Source organism: Crotalus tigris, unplaced genomic scaffold (genome assembly GCF_016545835.1).
Source record: "Crotalus tigris isolate CLP2741 ecotype Arizona unplaced genomic scaffold, ASM1654583v1 scf7180000023637.1517150, whole genome shotgun sequence".
Classification (NCBI taxonomy): Eukaryota; Metazoa; Chordata; class Lepidosauria; order Squamata; family Viperidae; genus Crotalus; species Crotalus tigris.
The window spans coordinates 619,101-644,619 of NW_024100094.1; the positions used below are offsets into that span (position 1 = coordinate 619,101).

The 25,519-nt window shown below is 39.6% G+C and overlaps 1 protein-coding gene across 2 annotated transcripts in view; it reads left to right on the forward strand.

The window, feature by feature from the left end:
- Positions 1–25,519, forward strand: part of UBA1 (ubiquitin like modifier activating enzyme 1) — a 46,174-nt gene that overhangs the window by 12,343 nt on the left and 8,312 nt on the right. The window contains exons 1-14 of one of the 2 annotated variants that reach the window (XM_039320446.1): positions 10,534–10,691; positions 19,577–19,693; positions 20,069–20,127; positions 20,335–20,503; positions 20,870–21,004; positions 21,905–22,011; positions 22,238–22,328; positions 22,443–22,575; positions 23,223–23,320; positions 23,541–23,687; positions 24,109–24,285; positions 24,489–24,596; positions 25,044–25,124; positions 25,207–25,362. In XM_039320446.1, coding sequence (XP_039176380.1) covers positions 19,577–19,693; positions 20,069–20,127; positions 20,335–20,503; positions 20,870–21,004; positions 21,905–22,011; positions 22,238–22,328; positions 22,443–22,575; positions 23,223–23,320; positions 23,541–23,687; positions 24,109–24,285; positions 24,489–24,596; positions 25,044–25,124; positions 25,207–25,362 — 1,578 coding nt within the window. In that variant the 5' untranslated portion in view covers positions 10,534–10,691. Of the gene's footprint in view, positions 1–10,533; positions 10,692–19,576; positions 19,694–20,068; positions 20,128–20,334; positions 20,504–20,869; positions 21,005–21,904; positions 22,012–22,237; positions 22,329–22,442; positions 22,576–23,222; positions 23,321–23,540; positions 23,688–24,108; positions 24,286–24,488; positions 24,597–25,043; positions 25,125–25,206; positions 25,363–25,519 lie in introns of those variants that run through there. The other variant, XM_039320444.1, reaches the window with a different exon arrangement.

A 25,519-nucleotide genomic window follows, 5' to 3' on the forward strand; every position in this document is an offset into this window, starting at 1 on the left:
TTGAAAACAATCTCTTTCCACCTGAGCAGAAAGGAAACCGCCCCAATAGCAGAGGAACAAAAGATCAACTCCTAATAGACAAAATGATCTTGGAAAACTGCAAGAGAAGGAAGACCAACCTGAATGTGGCATGGATTGACTACAAAAAGGCATTTGACTCTCTGCCACATGATTGGATAATAAAGTGCCTAGAAATAACAGGAGTCAGTAGAAACATCAGAAAATTTGTGCAAAGATCGATGGCACAATGGAAGACACAGTTGCAGATCAATGGTGAGAGGCTGGGAGAGGTTAATATCAAGAGAGGAATATTTCAAGGAGATTCATTATCACCATTACTATTTGTTATTGCACTGTTTCCTCTGTCAACAATACTGAATAACTCAGGACATGGCTATCAAACATCAAAAACATCTGCCAGACTATCCCACCTCCTTTATATGGATGATCTGAAGCTGTATGGAAAAACATCATCTGAAATAGAATCGCTGCTCAACACTGTCCGTATATATAGCCAAGATATTGTAATGGAGTTTGGCTTGGACAAATGTGCCACACTTACTATCAAACAAGGAAAAATAATGAAAACTGAAGGAATCAAGATGCCCCACGAAAATAACATTAAGAGTCTGGATGAGGAAGAGTACTACAAATACTTGGGTATCCTTCAAGCTGACAACATCAAGCACACTGAAGTCAAGAAAAAGATTAGAGGTGAATACATCAAGAGAGTGAAGAAGATCTTAAAGTCCAAACTCAATGGAGGAAATACCATAAAGGCAATCAACACCTGGGCAATCCCAGTCATTAGGTACACAGCTGGAATAGTGGACTGGACTCAAGCAGAACTAAAAGCAATGGATAGGCAGACCAGAAAAATAATGACAATGAATCATGCCCTTCATCCACGCAGTGACATTGATAGACTTTATCTACCAAGGCAAATAGGTGGGCGTGGAATGCTACAAGTACATCAGATGGTTGAAGAAGAAAAAATGGCTTTGGAAGAATATCTGAAGAACAATGATGAAGATGCACTGAAATTAGTATATCAGGAAGGCTTACTAACTACTGGAGAGACCAAACTGGCCTACAAGAAAGACCAAATGAAGAACAGAATAGAGGCATGGGAAGACAAAGCACTACATGGCCAATACATGAAAAAAATAGCTGGGAAAGCAGATAATAATAAAACCTGGCAATGGCTAAGAGCAGGAAAATTGAAGAAAGAGACCGAGGGACTAATTCTGGCTGCACAAGACCAAGCCTTAAGGACAAATGCATACAAAGTCAAAATTGAGAAGACAGCAACAGACAGTAAGTGCCGCCTATGCAAAGAAGCTGAAGAAACAGTGGACCACTTGGTAAGCTGTTGCAAGAAGATTGCACAGACTGATTACAAGCAGCGGCATGACAAAGTAGCAACAATGGTGCATTGGAAGATCTGCAAAAAATATCATTTGCCTGTAAGCAAAAACTGGTGGGATCATAAAATAGAGAAAGTCATAGAAAATGATAAAATTAAACTGCTCTGGGACTTCAGAATTCAAACAGACAAGCACCTGCAACATAACACCCCAGACTTAACAATTGTCGATAAGAAAGACAAAAAAGTCTGGATAGTGGACGTGGCAGTGCCTGGAGACAGCAGAATAGAAGAGAAAGAACTGGAGAAGATAACAAAATACAAAGACCTACAAATAGAAATAGAAAGACTGTGGCAAAAGCAAGCAAGGGTAGTACCAATAGTCATAGGCTCCTTGGGTGCAATCCCAAAACAACTGGAGCACCACTTGAACACCATTGGCATTGACAAATTCGCTATTAGTCAATTGCAAAAGGCGGCCTTATTAGGAACTGCTTCCATCCTGCGACGATATCTGTAATACTATCAAACATCCACATCTGCCTATCCCAGGTCCTGGGTAAGGACTCGATAGGTAAACAAAATGCCAAATCCAGTCTGAACATCTGGCTGACTGTGCGATGATCGATAATAATAATAATAAAGTTGGAAGGGACCGTGGAGGTCATCGAGTCCAACCCCCTGCTCAGGCAGGAAACCCTACACCATTTCGGACAGATGGCTGTCCAGTCTCTTCTTAAAAACTTCCAGTGTTGGAGCATTCACCGCTCCCGGAGGCAGGCTGTTCCACTGATTAATTGTTATAACTGTCAGGAAATTTCTTCTTAGTTCTAGGTTGCTTCTCTCTTTGATTAGTTTCCATCCATTGCTTCTTGTCCTGCCTTCAGGTGTTTTGGAGAATAGCTTGACTCCCTCTTCTTTGTGGCAGCCCCTGAGATATTGGAACACTGCTATCATGTCCCCCCTCGTCCTTCTCTTCGTTAAACTAGAGATACCCAATTCCAGCAACTGTTCCTCATATGTTTTAGCCTCCAGTCCCCTAATCATCTTTGTTGCTCTTCTCTGTACTCTTTTTAGAATCTCAGCATCTTTTTTACATCGTGGTGACCAAAACTGGATGCAGTATTCCAAGTGTGGCCTTACCAAGGCATTATCAAGTGGTATTAATACTTCATGTGATCTTGATTCTATCCCTCTGTTAATGCAGTCCAGCACTGAGTTGGCTTTTTTGACAGCTGCAGCACACTGCTGGCTCATATTTAAGTGATTGTCCACTAGGACTCCAAGATCTCTCTCACAGTTACTACTATTGAGCAAGGTACCACCTACACTATACCTGTACATTTGGTTTTTCTTACCTAAATGTAGAACCTTACTTTTTTCACCATTGAATTTCATTTTGTTAGATAGCGCCCAGTGTTCAAGTCTGTCCAGGTCCTCCTGTATCTTAAGCCTGTCTTCTAGAGTATTGGCTATTCCTGCCAGCTTGGTGTCATCTGCAAATTTGATGAGTTCCCCATCTATCCTCTCGTCCAAATCGTTGATGAATATGTTGAAGAGCACTGGGCCTAGAACAGAGCCCTGGGGCACTCCACTACACACTTCCTTCCATGTAGATGCAGTTCCATTGAGGACCACACGCTGAGTACGGCTGGTCAGCCAGCTACGAATCCATCTGGTAGTGATGCTATCTAATCCACTTTTTTCTATCTTATCGAGTAGTAGGTTGTGATCTACTTTATCAAATGCCTTACTGAAGTCCAAGTAAATTATATCGACAGCATTCCTCTGATCCACTAATTTTGTCACTTGGTCAAAAATGCAATAAAGGTTGTCTGGCATGATCTGTTTTTGACAAACCCATGTTGGTTTTTAGTAGTGATTTTTTTTTTGCCTCTAGGTGTTCGTTGATTCCTTGTTTGATTATCTTTTCCAGAATCTTCCCAGGTATTGAGGTCAGGCTGATAGGTCTGTAATTTCCTTGATCCATTTTTTTTCCTTTTTTGAAGATGGGGACTACGTCGGCTCTTTTCCAGTCCTCTGGTAGTTCCCCAGTGCTCCAGGATCTTTCAAAAATATAGTTTGCTTGTCAGAAAGTCACAAAAGATGATCACATGACCCCAGGACATTGCAACCGTCATAAATATGAGTCAGTTACCAAGAGTCAGAATTTTGATCACATGATCCTAGAGATGCTGCAACAGTCGTAAATGTGAAAAACAGTTCTAAGTCACTTTTTTCAGTGCCAGGGTAATTTTGCACAGTCAGTAAATGAACTATTCTACATCATCCTGCTGAGAAAAGGCGTTCAGGTAAGACAACGCCCTTTCTATACCTGTGGTATTTTTTTATTTTTTATTTTTGCTTTTGGAATATAAATTGATATTTTCCAGTCCTTTGGCCGCTGCTCAGTTTTCCATACCTGTTTACAGACTACAAGTAGTGCTTAACTGCATCATCTTGTAAAATTGTAGCTTTTCTGATACTTCATCCAATTCTGCAGCTTTGTCATTAGCCAAATTTTCTAGGGCTCCTTTAAGATGACCTCCAAGGTCCCTTCCAGTCTTATGATTCTATGTTCTAACTTCAGCAAGCAGACCTTCGTAGGTATCAGTTTCGGAATTATTTTGGTGTAGTTCTTTCATATAACCGTATCACTTCTTCTTTATATCGTTTTTCTCTGCCTTCTTTGTCTTTAAGTGTGCTCATCTTTACATAAACAGTTCTCTTGATTTCTATTTTTAAAAGCCTATTATCCTTCCCATAGAATTGCGTCATTTTTTTAGATATAACTGATTGTCTCCTCTTTGCTGGAACTCAGCGTGCATTGAGGCACATTTTTCTGTGTAGCTTTTGGTTTTTGCCTTTTTTTTAGTTATTTTCAGTGTTCAGTGGACACTGATCTTTTTATGGTTTCTCATTTTGGGATATTTTTCTTTGCCTCGTCCTTAATGATGTCATAAATTTCAGTCCAGAGTTCTCAGTCTAGGGCAGGCTCTATATTGGTCAGATCTAATCAACTAAATCTCTTCTGTACCTCCCATGTATAATCAGGTGGCATATTGCTGAGGTCACTTCCTGTTGCTCTGATGATTATATTCATTTTCTTTAGGTTTAGTTGTAATTTTGCAAGGAGTTTGTGAGCTGAATATAATTTCTACATCTTTGCTACAGTTAGTGATTTGATTTTGAGGTTATTCATCTGATGATATACAGAATAATTGTTGACATTACTGAAATATTTGTTATAAACATTGAATCCCCTTGTCAGAATGTTAGTCTGTCTCCTATTTAATTTTGTATATAGAACCCAAATATTTGTTATAAACATTGAATCCCCTTGTCAAAATGTTAGTCTGTCTCCTATTTAATTTTATATATAGAGCCCAAATTCATTAGTCCAGATGCCATTTTACTTCCAGTGTTAGCATTGCAATCTCCTCTGATTAATATGAGGTCTTTTTTGTTTTTGTTTTCTTTTGTGTTACATCGACAAGGAGTTGCAAGTTGCCACAGAAATGTTCAAGCCCTGCATCTGTGTTTGGAGGATAGACTTGAATCACTGTGATACTGATTAGTTTAATTGTAGGGGGATGAACCAAAATATTTAACTCTTTACCCTTTTATTTTAAAATGATGGCTATTTCATTTCTGCAGTGGTTTTCTTCTCCATAGTAAATCTGATGTTCTTCTGAAGTGATCCATTCCAGCCCATTTTCTCTTCGGTAACTTCTAGAATGTCTGTCTACATTCTTGACATTTCTGTTCAGGGAGCATCAAATTTTTGCTCTGACATTCCACATGTCAGTGGTTTAGCTGTACATATCTTTGCAGCATTAAAATTTCCTTTTGGCTATGAACATATCAGCAGGTGGTCATCCTTTCAGCAGCCACATCATAAACATTAGTGCTTTTCTTGCTTACCCGCTGTTTGTTCTTTCTGAGTAACTTGATGGATACTTTCTAAATCTGGGGGGCTCAGCTTTCTGTATCATATTGTGCTGATATTGGCCTTGTGAATGTCCATTTGGCTTCTGTTCAGGACACTGAAATGAGTTGTCATTTCCTTCTCCAGTCTTCAAACAGTTTGAAATCTGCGGGAAACATATCCTTTATCCCTTGAACTTTCTGAGTTTTAAAAAGTCCATTTTGAAAGAAGAAATAATTGGACTTAGTTTGCATAACATATTAAGCCACGGTTTCCTAATCATATGGATAAATGGTAATGATCTTGCTTGTTCAGCAAGCTAAGCCATAAACCATTTAAAAATCACAGTGGCTAGATATGGACAATATGCTAACCTAAAGTCAAGCAGACCATATTTTGGCTTAGGATCATGTGTGGACCTAATTTTCATATCAAACCTTATATGGAAAAGCATTCATTTTTGCATACATATTCATAGTCAGAAATGAAATGGTATGGTATATGTTACATTCTGGGTATGTAATACATGTATTTATAAGTATACACATATACTAATTTTAGAAGTGACAAACCTTGTGAAAGGATCTCTGCTAAATTATCTCTAGAACTGTGCAGTCACAAAGCTCCACAAAAATGCTAAATTCCAGTATCACATTTTGCACATTAATATATCATGCAGCAAAGATTAAACAGTTAGAAAGATATATTTATATGTTGTTTTTGATTACCTTTTAAAAATTATACAATATCTATCCATTTATACAATATCTGTCCATTAAGAGCCCAAGAGCCCAACTTCAAGTTTAATCCCAGCCTGTTGTTCAAAGACGTCAAGTATTAGAAGTGCTTGGCAAGCAAACCAAACATAGGTTGAGATGTATGAATCCAGCTATTGCAGTTGGTAAAGAGTGGCTTATGACTTAGTATGTTGAGTGAACTCCACCTGGCAGGAGTGGTATCTTATGTGCCCTTTCTGCTAAAGAGCTCCATTTGATGAGACCCAGGAGATAAGCATTTTCAGCTGTGGCTCATGCTTTCTGAAACACCATCCTTCCCAAGGTGAGGTTAGCCCCATACCTACCAGCCTCTAAAACATTTTGTTTTTGCAGCATCTTTGGGGATTCCATGGGAATAAGAAGCCAACAAGATAGTTATATTATATTTAGGATGTTGTCCATTCTCCTGCAGTCTCTGTTTTTATTTATGTTTGTTTTTAATATTTGTTTTATGCCTAGAATCTCATTTATATATATTTGCTAAACAAATAATGTCTCCAGTGGTGTCCAGAGGTACAGTAATCTAGAGCTAGTGTAGCACTTTCTACATATAAATCTGCTAGGCTTAAAAGCCTGGCAAAGAAATGCATTGGATTTTCTAGGCGATTTATGAATTCATCCAATACTCCCTTTAGGAGTGCTCTGCCTTCTATTATAATGAAACAGCGACACACAAAGGGTTTTTTTAAGTAATGATTTTTGTGCTATATTTCTTGATATCTATTCATCGCAAAGTAGTTGGGACAATATGTACAGTGTGTAAGATCCATCTTATTTTCATAATACCTTTGGATGAGTTGGTTTAAGCTGAAAGATAGTGTCTGGCCCAGGTAAGTAAGATGTCTTGAGCCCTAATCCATTAAGCAGGGACCTTTGTCACTGCTGATTGCTGATTGTGCCTAGAGTTATAGCAGACTGTCATGAGAGAACCTTTGCTGTGTTCCCAGGTTGCTTCTTACTGTTACATATTGCTATTTTGGTGGTGGGCTTTTTAATTATGTTTATTTATTAGATTTATTAATTCAGCATACAGGTAGTCCTTGACTTATGACCATTCAATCAGCAACCATTTGAAGTTGCAACGATAGAGCTGAAAAAAAGCACTTATGACCTCTGCCCAAAGTTAGAGCGGTCATCACAATACCCTTGTGATCATGTAATCAAAATTCTTGGCAGTCCATTCACACACACCAGTGTGTGTGTGTGTTTCCAGTCCTCACACCTTCCTATCTTGCTCTCCTATCTATGCCCTTTTGGCCATCTGCATCCTGCTTTGTAGGATGTTAAGTTGCCCCGGAACTGTGTGTCTCTGAGGCTATTTGCCATGCCCCAGAAAGAGTCAGTCATCCTAACCTATCCCAGCAAGCAGCAGCAAGCATTCACCCATCTGCCTTCTCTCCCAGTTTCCTGCGCTGACCTTTTGCCTTTGGCATCCAGCCACTGTGGCCAAAGGAGAAGTGCCTCCATGCCTTTGCTGTCTCCTTTTCAGACCTGCAGTTACTATGCTATTCCAGACACGCCTCCTTTTCTGGCTTCCTGCATATGACTCCCCCAGCCTGCTGCAGCAGTCTAGTGCCAAGCTGCAGTGCCCATGAAGCCTCTGCAAGCATCTGCCTGACCAACTGCCTTCTCTCCCAAGTCCCCATACTGGCCTTTTGCACCCACCTTATTACCTTTGCTGTCTCAATTCCCCAGTGAACATTCCTTACAAGTGGCTCGTTGTGCTTTCGAAATTGCAAGCCTTCGGGAACAACAGCTGGGCGCAAAAGGCAACAGGTCATTGCGGGGAATTGGGAGAGAAAGCAGATGGGCAAATAAATGTTCGGTGGGACTTGTTGGGGGTTTCATGGGTGCTGTAGCTTGGCACTATGCTGCTGGGGTGGGCTGGAGAGCCACATATAGAAGTGTTCACTGGAGAAGCAGGAGTGCCTAATGTAGCATGGTGGCTATGAGTTCAAAAAGGAGACAGCGAGGCACTTCTGCTTTGGCTATGGCTGACAGTTGGTCATGTAATAGAATGTGTGGATGACCTTGGGGGACTGAGGGAAAGAGATTCTGCCTAGGAAACAATCAGATAAGAGAAAGGAGGGGGCCTCCAAGGGCTTAATAGAGGAATAAACTTAGGAAGGACCCGGTCTGATTGATGAGATGGTTAAAACTGGCAGTAGGAAATTTGTATCTTCAGACTTGTAAGATTCTGTTAAAAAGGACTTACAATAAAGTAGAATTATTACATCAAGTCATATTTCCTTTCTGGCTTACCTGAGAGGGCTGATAGATTGTGCGGGGAACTGGGAGAGAAGGCATATAGGCAAACAAATGCTTGCTGGAGTTTGTCGATGTAACTGAGGCTTCCTGAGGCTTGGCCAGCAGCCCCAAAGCCTGCAGATGTGGGGCTGTTTTCCACCCTGCAATTATATGGAGCTGCTTTCCATCCTGCAAGGCAAAGTGCCAGGCAGTGAAAGGGCAGAAATGGGAGGGTGACAGGTGTATGTGTGTGTGTGTGGGGGGGGAGAGTTGGAGGTACTCTTATCTTAGTGAGGCTTAGGCTTGGGAGAGACAAGCCCAGAATGTCTTGGATTGGGATGGGTGCTGGTTTAATTTATTTTTGTCATTATAATATCTCTGTAAGGTGTGATCAGTTGAGATATGATTATTTCAAAAGTCATCTGTAGCATCTTTTACAACTTACAAAATATATAAATCATAAGCCTCAGTTCACTTAATCACATACAATAGAGTGGCTAGAGCAGCGGTTCTCAACCTGTGGGTCGCGACCCCATTTGGGGTCGAACGACCATTTCACGGGGGTCGCCAAACAATGCTATCCGCCATTTTTTTTCTCAGCCGGTGCAGGGGGTGCCGCCGCGCATGCGCGCCGTGCAGGGGGCGGCGCATGGGGGCGGTGCCATGCATGCGCACCACGCAGGGGGTGCCACGCATGCGCACCACGCAGGGGCAGTGCCGCGCATGCGCGCCACGCAGGGGGCGCCGCCGCGCATGCGCGCCACCTGCTTATGACCGGGGTCGCCGGTCTAAAAAGATTGAGAACCACTGGGCTAGAGTGATATAGGATTTAGATGGGATGAGATGGGGAGGGAAAGATAGAAGACAAGTAGTTATTCAGATGCAGCTTATATATGAGAGAGGCTAAAGGGAGCTTGTCAATTAACAATTGTAAGGTGTTTGTTGAACCCTTCAGACTGGTATAGGTTACAGTAGCTGAAAACATGTTGAGAACAGATCTTTTCATTTTTGTTGTCCTTATTTGGTCTTTGTGATATGTGAAAGGACAGAACAATATTTTGTAAATGCGTTGAGGTGGGATGAATGTGATTTGATATTTTTGAATCAGTTTTCAGTAGGCATAAAAGTTCAGATGATTGGGATCCTTGATATCCTATAACTGTGTCAAAGCAAATAGCCATGGTGAATGCTGACCCACAAGTACGCAGCAGAAATTATTACACTTGTTCTGTGCAGATTTGTGCAGTCCGACTTCATGTTGACAGCTTGACCCCCCCCCTTTTTTTTTTACTGTTGAAGATTTGTACTGTAGTTTCATCTTACTCATGCATGATTTGAGCATAAGGCTTACGATACTTGTTAAACCTTTAGCACTGGGTGTTGATTTTGCCAGTATGAAAGAACACAAATAGTTGCTGGATTGTGCAAGAACAAAGAACATACTGCCTCTTATTATGTGTTTGAGCTGGACATACATGTTTTGGTAAAAACAAGTGGAGATATCTGATTGAAACTACCACAACTTATTTGGAGCAACTCATTTTTCCATTATTATTTATACTGTGCTGTTTTATACAGTTAGAATAGAGCTGGAAGGGACCTTGGAGGCCTTCTAGTCCAGCCCCCTGCTCAAGCAGGAGAACCTAGGGTTTTATAAAGCAATACTAATATAAGTTGTTGTAAGGATAAGTGAGATTATATAAGAGAAGTACTTTTAACACTCCAAAACTCTTGATAGGCAAAGTATATTGTAGGCTTTTATGCTTGCTTACTAGCAAAGGCAATTTTTATAAGTATAGGGTTTTTTTTCCTACACTGGTGAAACATTTCTCCTGTCGAAACACCTCTCTTACTTGCAGTTCCTGTAAATAAGGGATTGTATTTATCTTTCTCTCTTAACTCAGGAGTTAGATACACATTTCTATTCTTTAAGCAGGCGTTGCTGAGCTCGTTCATTTCCTCCGTCTTTGCGTGAAGTTTCGAAGGGGCAGGGCCTGATACTGCAAGGACCGCCTCTTTACCTCAGGGCTGAGGCCGGGCGGGGAGGGGCTTCCCCGCATCAGTTTTTTCATCATAAAAGGAGGCAGATTCCCCAGGTCAGTGGGCGTGGCCTCTCGCTACGTTTCTCCTTTAACCTATCAGGACGAGCCTCTGTGTGACGGACGCTGGCTGAATCCAATGGAGTCGCGCCGAGGAAGGGTTGGAGCTTAGTCGCAGTTTAGATAGGAGCGGTGCGACACTGCGGGAGGTTTTTGTTCCGGGCCCTGCCGCGGCCATCTTATGTCAGTGCAGGCCGGAGGAGGAAACGGCAGCAGCGCAGAGCGGTGACTCGGCAGCAGCGGCGGCCGCGGCGGGGCCTGACACAGCCTCATTGGTAACCTTTGGGGCCTTTTTCCCCCTCCCCCTCCCGTCGCCTATTTCCCTAGAAACAGACATTCCAAAGGAATCCGGTCTCCATAGAAACACCTTCCCTCTTTTGTGTAGGGTTCCTTCTCCCAAGCCGGCAAGGCCTAGCGCGTCTCGCCGGCAAGTAGCGTTGCGGCCAACTGCTGCTCATCTGCCTCCCCGCTTCCGTTCCTTACCTTAGCTGCCTCGGGATTTCCAGCTTTCCTTCCCTCTCAACGCCCTTTTCTGAGGCAGTCTGGTGCCAAGCTGCCCTCTAGCAGGAACAACTCTTCCTTCTTTCTTTCCTTCCATGTTAGCCTTTTGCGCTGCGTTTTCAGCCCATTCAGAAAAATCCCCCCCTTTTCTTGTTCTTTGGTTCCGCCGCCGAAACTCCCTTCCAAATCTTCTATGAAGAGACTGAATGGAATAACTCGCCTTTCCTGGCAAAGGATTGTGATGCTTGGTCTGCCCTTTCCTGAAGGATTGGGAAGGGGGGAGGGAAGTGAAGAGAGGGTGCGGGTTTCAAAAGAGCCCGAATAAAAAGTCCCGGGGAGGTGAGGGCGGGTTCAGTCAACTGGGCTCAAATGTTGAGTTAAGAGTGGGAAGCATTTTGAATTGGGTGGGATCTTAGCGTCTATCCTAACGGTATGTGTGGAGAGGCCATATCGGCTCACTTGTGCTTCGTTTTACAGTATTCTTTGGCTTACTGTGGAGTTACAAAGGAAATAAAACAGAATCTCAGTCATTGCCGGTAGATGGCAAGCAGATATTTGAAGGATTTTTTTCTCTCTCTCTCTCTCTAGGGGGTCTCTAGGGGATTAAGATTCTTCAGTGGTCTTTGATAGGAGTATAATCCAGTTGACTTTTAACACTGTGCTTTCTGCATCATTGGTTGCAGTTGTTATCTCAGTATCTATTCCTAAACCCCCCCCCCCTTTAATTTTCCACTGACTTTCTCTACAACTGAGATTTGTTTTCCAGGAATTTCAAGATTTGCTCTCTGGGTTTTTAAACTTGGAGAATCCATTTTTGGAGTGGGCTCTGTATTATTGAAAGAGGGAAGGCAGAGGACAGGTGCTGTAGTTTGCATCTTACCACCGGTTCATATATTATGAGGGATATGTTAGGAATTTTGAGGCAATCAGAGCAGTTGCCCTTTTAGTATTTCTAGGTGTGTCATAAAATATTCATCTTTGTCAATCCCACTTAGCTGTAATGTAGCCCATATTTGTACTTACCTGCCTGTGCATGTGTGTCATGGGGCAGCTTGAGTGTGATTCTGGTAAGTCTGCCTGAACTGATTTGTGACTTTATTGTCTTGCACAAGAAGCAATTAAAAGATTGCCCTGTTTAATTTTTATCCTTTATTGGTAGTCCTTTCTTGGAATGTATACTGCAATTGATTGGCTATATCTTGTAGGTCCAATAAGAATTGATAATTAATATGCCAGGTCAAGTTTCCATGGCAATTATTTTTATTTGTAACTGTTTCTTCAGATATCATAATTTTAACCTTATGAGATAGCTGTAAAGAGGAAGAAAGGATGTATTGTATTTTCATTCATGACTTCTGAGTTTTATAGTAGAAAAAGCTCAGAACTTAGATCAGAATTATCTGTGTTTTAACTTTCCTTCCTGTAGGTCAAAACTATTTAGAACGTATTATCTCCAATTCTGTTTTATGCTTTCTTTTATAGAGGTCAAGACGTTTGGGAACTGAATTCCAGATAGAAAGCATAGGATTATGAATCTAATTTTGGCATTTATATAAGATCTCAGAACATTGCCTTTGTTTTCCTTTTTTTCTTTTCCTTACCTCAGGATTAATTTAAAAAATTAATAGTCTTTGTAGCATATGCCTTTTAACAAACATACAAAACCTGAAGTGTTAAGCATTTTAAGGAATCTGTTCTGATGAATTACAAGGCTTGTTATAGGATTTGTGGCAGTTAAGTTTAGACAGTCCATTAAACTCACATGCTTTCTCATAAAATTTGTGCCCATTATTATGCTTTTACAAGTTCTTCCCAAATCCCTAGCAAGAAGGTTAACATGTTATAGAAGGTTATAAAAACCTATATTTAATCTTTATATGTAAAAGATCAAATAGCGGTTTCTATGTACAAACTCGCCCTAATTTTGTCCTAATGTTGTGAAATTTTACAGACTTTTATCTTCAGCATCCATAATAATTTTTATTTTATTTCTAATCTGGCTTTTGTCTCATCTCTTGATTGGCAATTTTATTTTTGGAATCAATTTTATCTAGCATTTGGTATATGCACCAATTTGCAAAATTGACAATCATGGGACATTTTGAGCCAATGAAAATGGACATTTTGTTAGATGGAAAATCCTTAGCTGGACTACATTTCACCTTGACTCTATAGCAGATATTATTGTATTTGTGCTAAGTCTTTTTAACTCCATTTTTTCTGAAGCATATCTGATAATGTTGGTTGATCATTACATAAAATATTCCTGCTTATTGCTTTACTGAACTATAACAAGAGAGATTATGCTTTATATTTCCTGAAACCTACCTTGTGTATTTTTTTTGGTTTTTTTTTTGCTTTTGCTGGGCTTAAAATTCAAAATATGGATATTGGAGTTAAGATACTCTGTATGTAATATAGATTGGGGTTTTCCGATCATTTAAAAAACAGCACCAATGAGTCTAGAATGGGAAGCTGTAGACCACAGAGTTGATACAACATAGTGACTTGTAGCTTAAAAACATACCTGATTACATACATACAAAATTTGTTGTCAGCGTCGGAATAAAATTTAGTGTAATTTCACATAAAACCTATTCCTGGCTTAACTCCAAACTTTGAGCCACCTGTTGATATGAAAACTTGCTGTATTGTTAAACAATTGGGTATCTGAAATTCCTGTTTTACAGCAAATCATTCATGCCAGAATATCCAGTTCTATTTTCTGCCTGTCTTTAGTCTATGACAGACATGTCAAACTCGCGACGTTACGTGACGTTGTGCGACATATCGGAACTTTTTCTCCATTGCGGGTGACGCATCTGGCCCGCAGGCCGGCAGGTTGACACCTCTGGTCTATTACAAAGATTCCCTTTAGAACTCAACTTGTAGTGACTGCATGGGCACCTTTCTGTTTTTTTCTTGTTTGCTCTAAGTCACAGCTATTTATTTCACCATTGTAGTGTTTGTCTCATATGGTTGCACAGTCCTCTTGTTTTGCACTGTGCCCACTTCAGTTCACATATAAAGTTATCAATACATAAAATTACCAGGGCTTTTGTTTTTTAGCCAGCTTGTCACAGAACCTGATTTCTATATTTAAGGAAGGATTAGAACATGTGTTCTTCCCATTCCTAGTCCAGCATCATAACTTCGACATTACATTGGCTGTTACAGTTTATTCTACAGTTATTTATATTTAATGTTATTCTTGTGTTACTGCTTTTTCCTCTCCCAGTTCAAATAAGAGTTAAATGCTTTTAAGGGAAAGTACCATATAATGTATTACATGTATTTTCATCAAGATGTATTAGGATTAATATCAATATATTCATTAAAATGACTTACTATTACAAAATGTTTGAAATTATTACTCATTGGTTGTTCCTATTGCTCTTCAGGCTTACAAAGAAAAAAAGTTTTATATTTTGATTCTGTTTCAATTAACTCAGGCAGAAAATTATTTTATTATAGTGTATGTGTATTTTCGGTAAGTTTGGGCTCTTTAAACACCCATTAAAATGAATACATTTGTTAATATGTATGCTTGTCCCAAAACTATATGCTACAGACTATAGCTTCATAAATCAGTATGCTGGGAATAGCAAAAACTGTTTCTTTGTTTTTATTTGAATTTGTATGACAATGTCCAGGTCACCCCTGTAGATTTCTTTAAAAAAAAGTAATAATGGCTGATATTTAATCTATGAGTTAAACTGGAAATTCTTCCAAAATTCTTTGGATAATTTTTGAATTAAATTATTCTTCATTCAAAATAATTCCCTTTGCCTTTTTCTGCTTAATTTATTCTACTTCAGTCATTTCTGCTAGAAAATTACTACAAATATAACTTTGGAGAGGTGAGTATAGTAAAAATTATCTTTTAGGACTATCAGTACCGTTTGATAGCCTTTTAGTTCAGTGAATGTACTGGCTAAATAAACATTGTCATTCTTATTAGAGATATACGACTTAAACAACACACCAAAACAATTGCTGAACCCAGTGCTCACTTGGTTTTATTAATCAAAAAGCTGACAGCTGTGGTTTCCTCAATGGTCCTTGCATAAAGGATGGATTAACTTAAGTAATGGAAGCTGTCTTTGCCTGGAATTTCATGGTTATAATGCTGAGCATGTTAGGTCCAGTTGTATGCCTCACTCAGCAGTAGCAGTGTCTTTTTATAATATAGGACATTTTTTTTTCTCTCCCCCCTTCCCCAGATAGCCTCAAAACCCACTTCAGAGAGGTACAAATTTGTATGTAATTATAGAAATATAACAACCAGCAGATCAATTGTCAGAATCAGAAACATAGCAATTGAACACATAGTCTCAAAAAAATTCTTGTCTGATAATACAGCCATAACTCAGATGTAACAGGAATGTTCTTTTTTCAAAAGCTGAGCGAAAGAACTGTTTGTAACTAAATTTATTTTTATATGATCCTTTTGTTACTGATTACTGCATTTGTTACCATAAATCAGTAATGTGATTTAACTCAGTAAAAGTCTTCCTTTTATTTATTTATTTTTTTCATTTTTACTTCAGTCTTTTTATATTTTTACTCTACATTGCCTGAGGCTTTTTATTTTTCCATTATTTTTGTTTTGAAGCAGGAAAAACCTAATTGACCTTGTATATATTCTTCCACACATTGAGAAAAGAAAATATGCTCCCTAATTTTGTTAGCCTGATTTTGATTTGAAATCTGTTGTACTTCCTACTGTGTTATGCCTATTGGTGCTCTTTTCCAAACTGCTTCTCTTCAATCTGGAAACTAACTTGCTGTTGACATTTCCTTGCTGGATGATTGAATATGGTACATTCTTTTTCAAAAACCAGAAGGAATTGTATTTAATCAGAAAGTAAAATGTTACAGTGGTGTGAAACACGAATAACTGCAGTCATTTTACAGTTATAAAGGAACAAGAAATCCTTCCTTTTCTTTGTGATTTATTTTTACAAGCAGATAGAAAAGATTACAGGTAGTCCTCGACTTTCAGCCAAAACTGAGCCCAGGATTTTTGTTGCTAAGCGAAACATTTGTTAAGTGAATTTTGCTCCATTTTATGGCCTCTCTTGCCACAATTGTTAAGTGAATCACTGCAGTTGTTAAGTTAGTAACACAGTTGTTAAGTGAATCTGGCTTTCCCATTAACTGACTCAAGGACACTGCCACTGTCGTATATATGAGTCAGTTGCCAAGAATCTAAATTTTGATTACGTGACTGTGAGGAATGCTGCAACAGTCCTAAGTGTGAAAAAATGGCCATAACTCATTTTTTCCAGTTCTGTTGTAACTTTGAACGGACAGTAAATGAACGATTGTAAGTCAAGGACTACATGTACTTATATAACGCTAAAATCATAGATACAATTGGGAGGAAAGGTGGTAAATAAGTATTAGCTTTGCAGAAACTGACTGAATTACATACATTAAAACTTTCAAGTGTTGTTAGCTTACCTTGCAGCTAGCATGATAGTTTCTTTGGTTTGAGAATCATTTCAGCCATTGTTGCTGAACCTATGTTGCTTTCCCTTTCATGCTGTAATTTCTTAAGACACATCCAGAATAATACTACTTTGCTGCTAGAACAAAAGTATCAGCACTTCCAAGATAGCATCTGGCTAACATGTATTTTTGACTAGGATTTTCTTTTGACTGAGGAAGTTCAGTCATTTGTGTCTGGCATCATGATAATATAGCACCGTTGAGCTGGCTGTATGGCGTACGTATGGCAAAAGAACTGGATGCTCTTTTGAATGGATGCTCATTTATTGAGCTCATGATACAGGGGTTGCAATAATAATAGGGTTGTAAGCAACTATTTTTCTAGGAGGATGAATAGAGCTGATAATGAGAACTGAAACCCAGACTGAAATCATACACAAAAATAAATGTAATACCACTGGATGGATTTAAGTAGGCTATAGGTAAAAAGAGTAGGATTCAATCAAAGAATCTCGTTCTTACCTGTTTAAGTAAGCATATCCTTAGGAAGAAATAAGGAAATGCTTTCTACCAATGCATTTGTAGTACAGATAGATCTCGACTGTATGATCATAACTGAGTGCAGCTTTATGGTCATAAATTATTATAAACCAAGGCATCATGTGACCAGATTGGTTTTCTTAATCTTTTTTTGCAGCAGTTGTTAAGTCAGTCAATTTTCCCCAATGGGCATTTCTTGCCAGATATGAAGTAAATGTCAGAACTTGACAAACAAGGTTGCAAATTGTGGTCACTTAACTCAGTAGTTCTTAACCTGGGCGATATTGCCCCCCAGGGGGCGATTTCATTTTTCAGGGGGGCGATGGAACAAAAAGGGGTGTCATGGGGGTGAAGGAACGAAAAGGGGGTGATGGAGCAAGAAGTTTTGGGGACACTTTTGAGACTTTTTCGTACAGTGAATCGCTGTATATCTGTCGTACAAAAACATCAGATCGCTCGCTATTAGTGGATTGAATTGTGTTTTCAAAGGTTCCTCCAGCTAGCTTCAGTACAGAACACCGTACATATGTGAATATGCATCGCTTATCTTCATGCACGTTGTGCTGGAGCAGCCTCTACCCATACAGTGGTGCGCCATTGGCCAGAATATGGGAGATATGGGAAAAAGACTGGAAATAAATTATTTGCATCGATACGTCCTGATGACAATTTTAAAGAAAACAAAAAAAAAGTGTTTGCATAAATTGAAGAATTGTTTCCTATGTTGTGATTGAGAGGTTATGTTGGGGGAGGGGGGCGATGACAACTTCCTCATTGGCTCAAGGGGCGATTTGTTCAAAAAGGTTAAGAACCTCTGACTTAACTGCAGGGTGCTGCAAATGATCATAATGGATGCAGCAAACAATGGCCAGTTGCCCAAAATGCAATCATATGACTGTGGGGTATGTGTGTAAATAGCCTTTGTAACTTCAAAAAGGGTTGTTAGTAGCTTTTGGGTGGTCCATTGTAATTTTGAATGGTCATTAACTGGTCATACATTGAGGGCTACCTGTACTTGATAGTGAACATTTCTTCGTGCCTTTTCCTACCTGCATTTACCACTCTAAATGGTAATACGTTGTAAAATTGGAATTTGTTAGGACAGGGGTAAGCAACCTTGGCTCTTTTATGACTTGTGGACTTCAACTCCCAGAATTCCTGAGCCAGCATGGCTGGCTCAGGAATTCTGGGAGTTGAAGTCCACGAGTCATAAAAGAGCCAAGGTTGCCTACCCCTGTGTTAGGATAATTGCAAAAAAGAGCTGGACTAATGTTCTGATTATTGGGATTATTCCTATTATAAATATTTGTATTTACTCAGAATTAGTAACTTAATTTATAAATATTAATAGGCAGATATAGGAATAAAATAATAAATGGATGGATAAAATAAAAAATAACTCATTCTGGATTAATGCTTTTTATTCTTAGGATCAACAATGTGTGAATTTTTCCAAGTGAATAGATGAATACACATAGGTATTGGACTATCAGTTTAAGTTTTTGCAGTTTAGAGTTCGCTTTCTAGAGAAATACCTAAAGATTTCAGTGGGGCTTCAAAGTTGATAGGTATGAAGCTATATATCTAGAAGCAATAGAACTGAATCTTCTTAGCACTAAAAAGTATTTACTAGATTCACAAACTGGCAGAGTGATAATGGGTGTTGCACGAATCCAACCACTATAAATTAGGGTTTTTGGCTTAGCCTGATATGTAAAACTAGCTGTTGTTTGATCAAGTCCACCTTTATATTTTCTTTTGGAGTGTTTTTATCAATTTCTACAGAAGTCTTCTTACTGTAAGCTGTTGGAACGCTTCTTAGAAGTATAAAAACATTTTAATAATATTACATTCTAATGCTCTGTAAGCTGGAAACTCATGGAAATTGTTAATAATATCATTTTTGCCAGCTAAGAGTGATTCACCTGCTCTTTTTTGCCAAAAAACTGATTCATTAGTAGCCCCTCCTTAGCCTGTTCATTACTTAAGTTCTTTCTGTGGCAATCCATTTGCCATGAAAGAACAGCCTAAACTGATGTCATCTGGTTCAGATTTCTGTGATAATAGATATAGCATTGAAAAATAACTAGCTTTATATAGTAGATTAAAAACGAACTACATACTTTAAAACAGTTAAAACAGCACACCGTATTGTTTTGACACACTGGAAATACTTGTTTTTTTCTGATGAGAAAACTGCTAAGAAAAATGGTGCCCTTTTCAATTGATCCAATATAAGGTACTTTTTTTTAGACAGAACGTAAAGGTGCTTCCTCAAAGGTTGTTTTCCATTGTGCTGCTTGCTATACTTGATTAACTGGTATGATTTAGTTGGTTGATGCTGCAATTAGCACTCCAATGGGACCTAGGGAACAATCCCTTCTGGTGTCCTGAGAGACCAATGGTAGCAACATGTTCTTCATCTGGAGCAAATCTTTTGATCCCTCAGGCAGTAAAGATTGTGGACTAGTATTAGGAGGAAATTGCTAATTGCTCCTGCTTCATTTCAATAGCCACTATTTTTGTATTTCTCTCCTATTCCCATAAGGGCTTTTCCTATTACATAGGATATTTTTGTTTGGGGCAGATTCATCATCCTGCTGCAAAATGAGTAGATTATCAAACATTGTATTCTTATATCTGTATTTTCTGTTGTGGCATTTAGATGTCCAGCTCGCCGTTGTCCAAGAAGCGTCGCTTGGGTGAATCAGAGTCAAAGACGGGTTCAAATTGCTCCTCTGGAAAATCCATACAGACTGATTTGCGTGAAGCGCCTGCCAACGTAAGGTTTCTGAGTTGTGTATACTTTTACTAATGTGCAGATATATGTGTCATTGTATCCATTGTTACTATCTCTTATATCTAGCTTTTTGTACTGTAATGAATGCTGTAATGCCTATTTCCTTTTGTATTTGTTCTTATTTCTTGGAATGCAGTTGTGGTTTTGTGAAGTATATTCCCTGAGTTGCCATTCAATTAACCAGGTCTCTTGACTTCTTTTTGTACTTCTTCCTTGGTAAATAATTAATATTTGAAATGCATTGAGAATGATAAAATATAGAAATCAAATAGCAGCTGTTCTTTGTGTTCCTTTATCACATTATTTTAATGATCAAAAGGCAGCAAAGGACTAAGTGATTATATTTGTCCTTTCCAGGGTATGGCCAAGAATGGAAGTGAAACAGACATTGATGAGGGTCTATACTCAAGGCAGCTGTAAGTATCAAAAGGAGAGTGGGAGGCCTCCTGTTTTGAAAAGTAGAGTGTTAGTACCAGTCTGATATGTGAATAATAAGTTTTGACAGGTTGTGGAGCTGTTGAACAGATGCTGAAAGGAAACTAACTGTATATAGGATGTTCTGTTTTCAAGCTGGACCAACAGGGTACTGAAAATTTAAACTTTTTCCAATTTGTCTTGAATAGATATGTATTGGGCCATGAGGCAATGAAACGAATGCAGAATGCCAACATCCTGGTATCCGGTTTGCGAGGATTAGGTGTGGAGATAGCAAAAAACATCATCTTGGGCGGAGTTAAATCAGTCACAATCCATGATCAAGGCATAGCTGAATGGTCTGATCTTTCTTCCCAGGTAGGATCTTCATCCATTCACTTCAGTGTGGTTTGTTTATTTATTTATTTATTTATTTATTTATGAGACTTATATACCGCTTTAAGTGCAAGCACTCTCTAAGCGGTGTACACCAGTAAGCAATGTATATATATATATATTTACATTGCCCCCAACAATCTGGGTCCTCATTTTACCTACCCCGGAAGGATGGAAGGCTGAGTCAACCTTGAGCCGGTGAGATTTGAACCTCTGACCTGCTGAACACAGTCAGCTAAAGTGGCCTGCAGTACTGCACTCTAACTGCTGCGCCACCTCGGCTCTGTTTGTGATTCCCTATATTGTGACATATATGTACTACTAAAACATCCCCCTCCTTCCCCCCAGTTCTACCTTCGTGAGGAAGATCTTGGAAAGAACCGTGCTGAAGTATCTCAACCACGGCTAGCTGAGCTCAACTCCTATGTACCTGTTACTGCTTACACTGGGCCCCTCAGTGAGGACTTTCTTAATAACTTCCAGGTACTTTATTTTCTTAATTTCTCCAGCACTGGAGATGGAGAATCCACCAATGGGTTTAGACTGTATTCCTGCCCAATCTGATCAAGTCAGCCAAAGTTGCCACGCCCGTCCTGGACCATAGAGATCCCAGTCTTGACTTGATCTTGCCCACGAGAGACGTGCAGATTTGGCTCTTAGGCAGGTACAGTCTCCATTGGTGGATTTTCTTTCCCCAGTTTGCTGTTAGTCTGAGAGAACTAATTGGATTCAACTTCCTTCTCAATTGATTATTAGTACCAAATTTCCAATCCTTTCCCATAGGAATTTGAAATTATTTCCTCAATTACCCCATCAGGGCTATTCAAGCCCTTGCTAAGGAAGGGGCGCCTTCCTCCTGCCCCCCCTCCCCTCCCTTCTTTCCCTCAGCCAAATTAGAGAAAAAAAGGGTCTTCTACTCACCGGATGGCTCGGGACTAAGGGCTGTTAGCCCCAACCAGCTGAGGAGCTCAATTTCCCTATCGGAGCTTGCAGCTGCAGCTCCGTTCATAGATACAGGCCGAAGGCAACCCCGAGACTCTCCCAGCTCATTTGGGAGCAGAGGGTTACTAAATACTTGATATCAAGAATTACTTTCCTGGTTCAGTAAACAATCTAGTTATATGTTTGCCCTGTGTTTTCTATATACACAAAAAATCTAATGTTCTTGAGAGTTTCTTGTGCAGTACAAAATAAAATGAAAAATAATAGGATGGGAGAGAAGACATGGTTGGGAATATTACTTACCGTAGCCCAGGAAGCCTGAACGATGAGCTGATACTGGAGAGCTTCGGATTTCTGTGTGATTTATTTCAAATGCTTTTTCTTTCATTTGTTCGTCCCTCCAATTTCATAACCGCCCATCTGCCTATCTACTTTTTGCAGGTAGTTGTGCTCACCAATTGTCCCTTGGAGGAACAGTTACGTATTAGTGATTTCTGTCACAGCCAAAATATCAAACTTGTAGTGGCAGATACAAAGGGACTTTTTGGGTAAGACAGCACCTTGTTTCTATACCTGTTTCTGTGTTATAGCCTCCTTTCAGTAGGGTTCTTCTTTCATTTGGGATGAGCTATTTGGGATTCCCAAACACCATATGTGGGTGCGCCACACTGCCCAGCTGTGGGCTACCAATCCTGGCTTTTAAGGCCACCTGTCACAGTGCTTGAAGGTGCTTCAGAGCGCCTAATAACTTCCTCCATTTTCTCTCTCTTGCAGCCAGCTGTTCTGTGACTTTGGTGAGAACATGGTTGTGACAGATACCAATGGAGAGCAACCACTTAGTGCTATGGTCTCAATGGTTACTAAGGTAATTACTTCTTGAGACTGGCAGTTGGGGCTCTCTTTTTGAGGTGGATTTATTCTTACCGAGACCCACAGTAGATGATCAGAACTTTGTTCAGTTTTCTTTTTTCCTGTGCAGGGGTGCCCTGGAGAGGTAACCTGTCTAGATGAGGCTCGGCATGGTTTTGAAAGCGGAGACTTTGTTTCTTTCTTGGAAGTTGAAGGCATGAAAGAGCTTAACAGCTGTGAACCGATGGAAATCAAAGTATTGGGTGAGGCATGGTGTTGCTCTGACTTGCACAAAATTTAGATGTCCCTAGAATTAAGTGTCTGCCAAAGGGGTTTTTTTGTTGTTGTTTTGTTTGTTTGACAAAATTACCTTTTGGTATATTGGGAATCATGTAGAGTGTCTAATAAGTAATATTAACTTGGGATTTTAGCCTGAATTACTCAGTTTAGCGTAGTGGTTAAAAATACCAGGCTAGTATTTCTAGGGCTATCTTTAGGTACGAAGCCAATCTCTTGTACAAAACATTTTATTAATTTTTTTAAATTTCCTGAACATTCTCCAGTTCTTTATTCAGAATATAATTCCTCTGGCACAGAATAACAAAAACATTTTCCACAGTCTGCCTCCTCTCTTTGCTGCTTATTTATTGCACCATGGGGGCACATTTCTTTTCTTCCACAGTTACTTGCAATTTAATCCTATTGTGGAAGTATTAGAAAAATCTTCTCTTACTTCTTCCTCATGTCTATTAAGAAAGTTCTCTAAGACTAGTAATTTGACATGATTGTTGCGGACTCTTGGTCCAAGTTAATATGGCAATTCTGTGCTGCTGTTTTTTTTTTTTTTTTTTTTTCAGTGTGGTGCTTTGCCTATGACATCTGTAAGGGTGTACTTCTTATTCTTTTCTAGGCCCCTACACATTTAGTATTGGTGACACCTCCAGCTTTTCAGACTATGTACGTGGCGGCATTGTTACCCAGGTCAAAATGCCAAAGAAGATTAGCTTTGTAAGTGTCTTTTCTGACAGGTTCTGCCTTTTTTTTTTTTTTTGCTGGACAAATTCCCATGGTTCTAATGTTCTGCCATTAGAACAGTCTGGCACCCTTTGATCTGCCTACGCTTGTTCTTGGGTGGCATGGAAGCAGCGGCTTGGAGGTTGCCTGCAGAAAAGGGTAGCTATGATGGCATCACTGCCTATTTTCGATTTCTCCATTATTTTTCTTTCAGAAATCTCTGCGCGCCTCTCTGCCAGAGCCAGAGTTGGTCATCACTGACTTTGGCAAGTTTGATCGGCCAGGCCAGCTGCATTTGGGATTTCAGGCTTTGCATGAGTTTCACAAGAAGCATGGCCATTTCCCCAGGCCTCGTAATCAGGTAGGCTATTCCGGTTCCCCCTTTCTTTTTCTAGTCTGCATGTTGAGATTTTTTTTCTCCAGGAACAGTACTTCATATCAATCACAGAATATACAGATACTATTGTGAACAAAATCACTAATCAAAGAATAATGCTTGGAATACTGGTGTAAATCTTGTACAGAGTCGCTCAATTTCCTTTTCTTCGTCTGTTTGAATATGTTACATTAAGCACAGTGCATTTTTATTCAGGGACAATTGGTTGTGGAGTGTGATAATTTTATGTAACTTTTATGCATAGGCATTTTTAGTGATAGCCCATTATTTCACACAGATTGCATTTAGCACAGGTTATGTTTATGATGTAAATGAAAAATGGCTCCTCACAGCTGCTGTGAGACTTTTCCTTAGCCTTTATCTGACTTCTTCCATCCTTCCTCAGGCAGACGCTACTGAGGTGCTATCTTTAGTGAAGGATCTCAACGAGCAAGCAATGCCCCCACTTAAGCAAGAACAGTTGAACGAGGATATCATCAAGGAAATGGCTTTCCAAGCCTCTGGAGATCTGGCACCTGTCAATGCCTTCATTGGAGGCCTAGCTGCACAAGAGGTTATGAAGGTACAATATTTGAAAAACTGGTAATAATAAAGCATTCTGCTTAGTCCATGTTTCCCTTAACTAGCAGCTTTGGATTTGGTAAACAAATCCTCTCTAATAGTGTGATGGTGTATGATGCCAGTTTATTCCTGAAGTTGGCTTTTTCAGGCAGAACCAAACTGTGTGGTATCAAAGAGATGTTCTTTTCTATTTCTCTGTTTCAGGCCTGTTCTGGCAAATTCATGCCTGTCATCCAGTGGCTGTATTTTGATGCACTGGAGTGCTTGCCTGAAGAAAATAAGGATACCTTGACTGAGGAAAATTGCAGTCCTGTGAGTAATTAGTATAAGCATAAGATTTATGCTGGGAATAACACAAAAAGTACCCTTCAAGATGGCTGGGAAAATAATTTATAGGCTAGGAGGTTTATGTATTAAGGTCAGGGCCAAAAAATTGAGTAGTTTTAATTGCTTATACTAAATTAGATGGTGGAGTGTATTACCGTATAATATAGCTTTTCCTGTAATATATTTTTGGTATGCAATTGAAATAGCATGTAAGACCAGGAACAGGCTCATGATGAAGCTATTGTACCGTTTAGATGAAAACAGCAGCGTTGGGAATTTGAAACTTTTGAAATAGCCCATAAATAAAATGCAGTGTTCTGTATTTATAATAATAAAGAAATTATGATTATGATTTTGAGCAGGATTAGGGAAATTCCATACTTTGGAGAACAGGTACAAACTGGTTGTCTCTTTTCCCCCTTGTCTTGATAGAAACATTGCCGATACGATGGACAGATTGCTGTGTTTGGCAATGAATTACAGATTAAACTGAGCCAGCAAAAATACTTTCTGGTGAGTCTTGGCATGATTTTTCAGTTTCTTGGTACTTCCATCCAAGCAACCTGCTGACATTTCCCCCCCCCCTCTCTCTTAGGTTGGTGCTGGTGCCATTGGCTGTGAATTGCTGAAGAACTTTGCTATGATTGGTCTAGGATGCGGGCAAGGGGGAGACGTGGCAGTGACTGACATGGACACCATTGAGAAGTCCAATCTCAACCGGCAGTTCCTCTTCCGACCTTGGGATGTTACGGTCAGTTCCATTAGTATCTGGAGTGTGATTTCTGGGGTTAATAGAAAGTCAGCCATAGGACTTTCTGTGAAAAATTGTCATGATTTACCTTGGAAGTTTGGAGGAGGTTTAACAGTTGATTTTTGGCAAAATTAAGGGCCAGAAACTTGTCATTTTG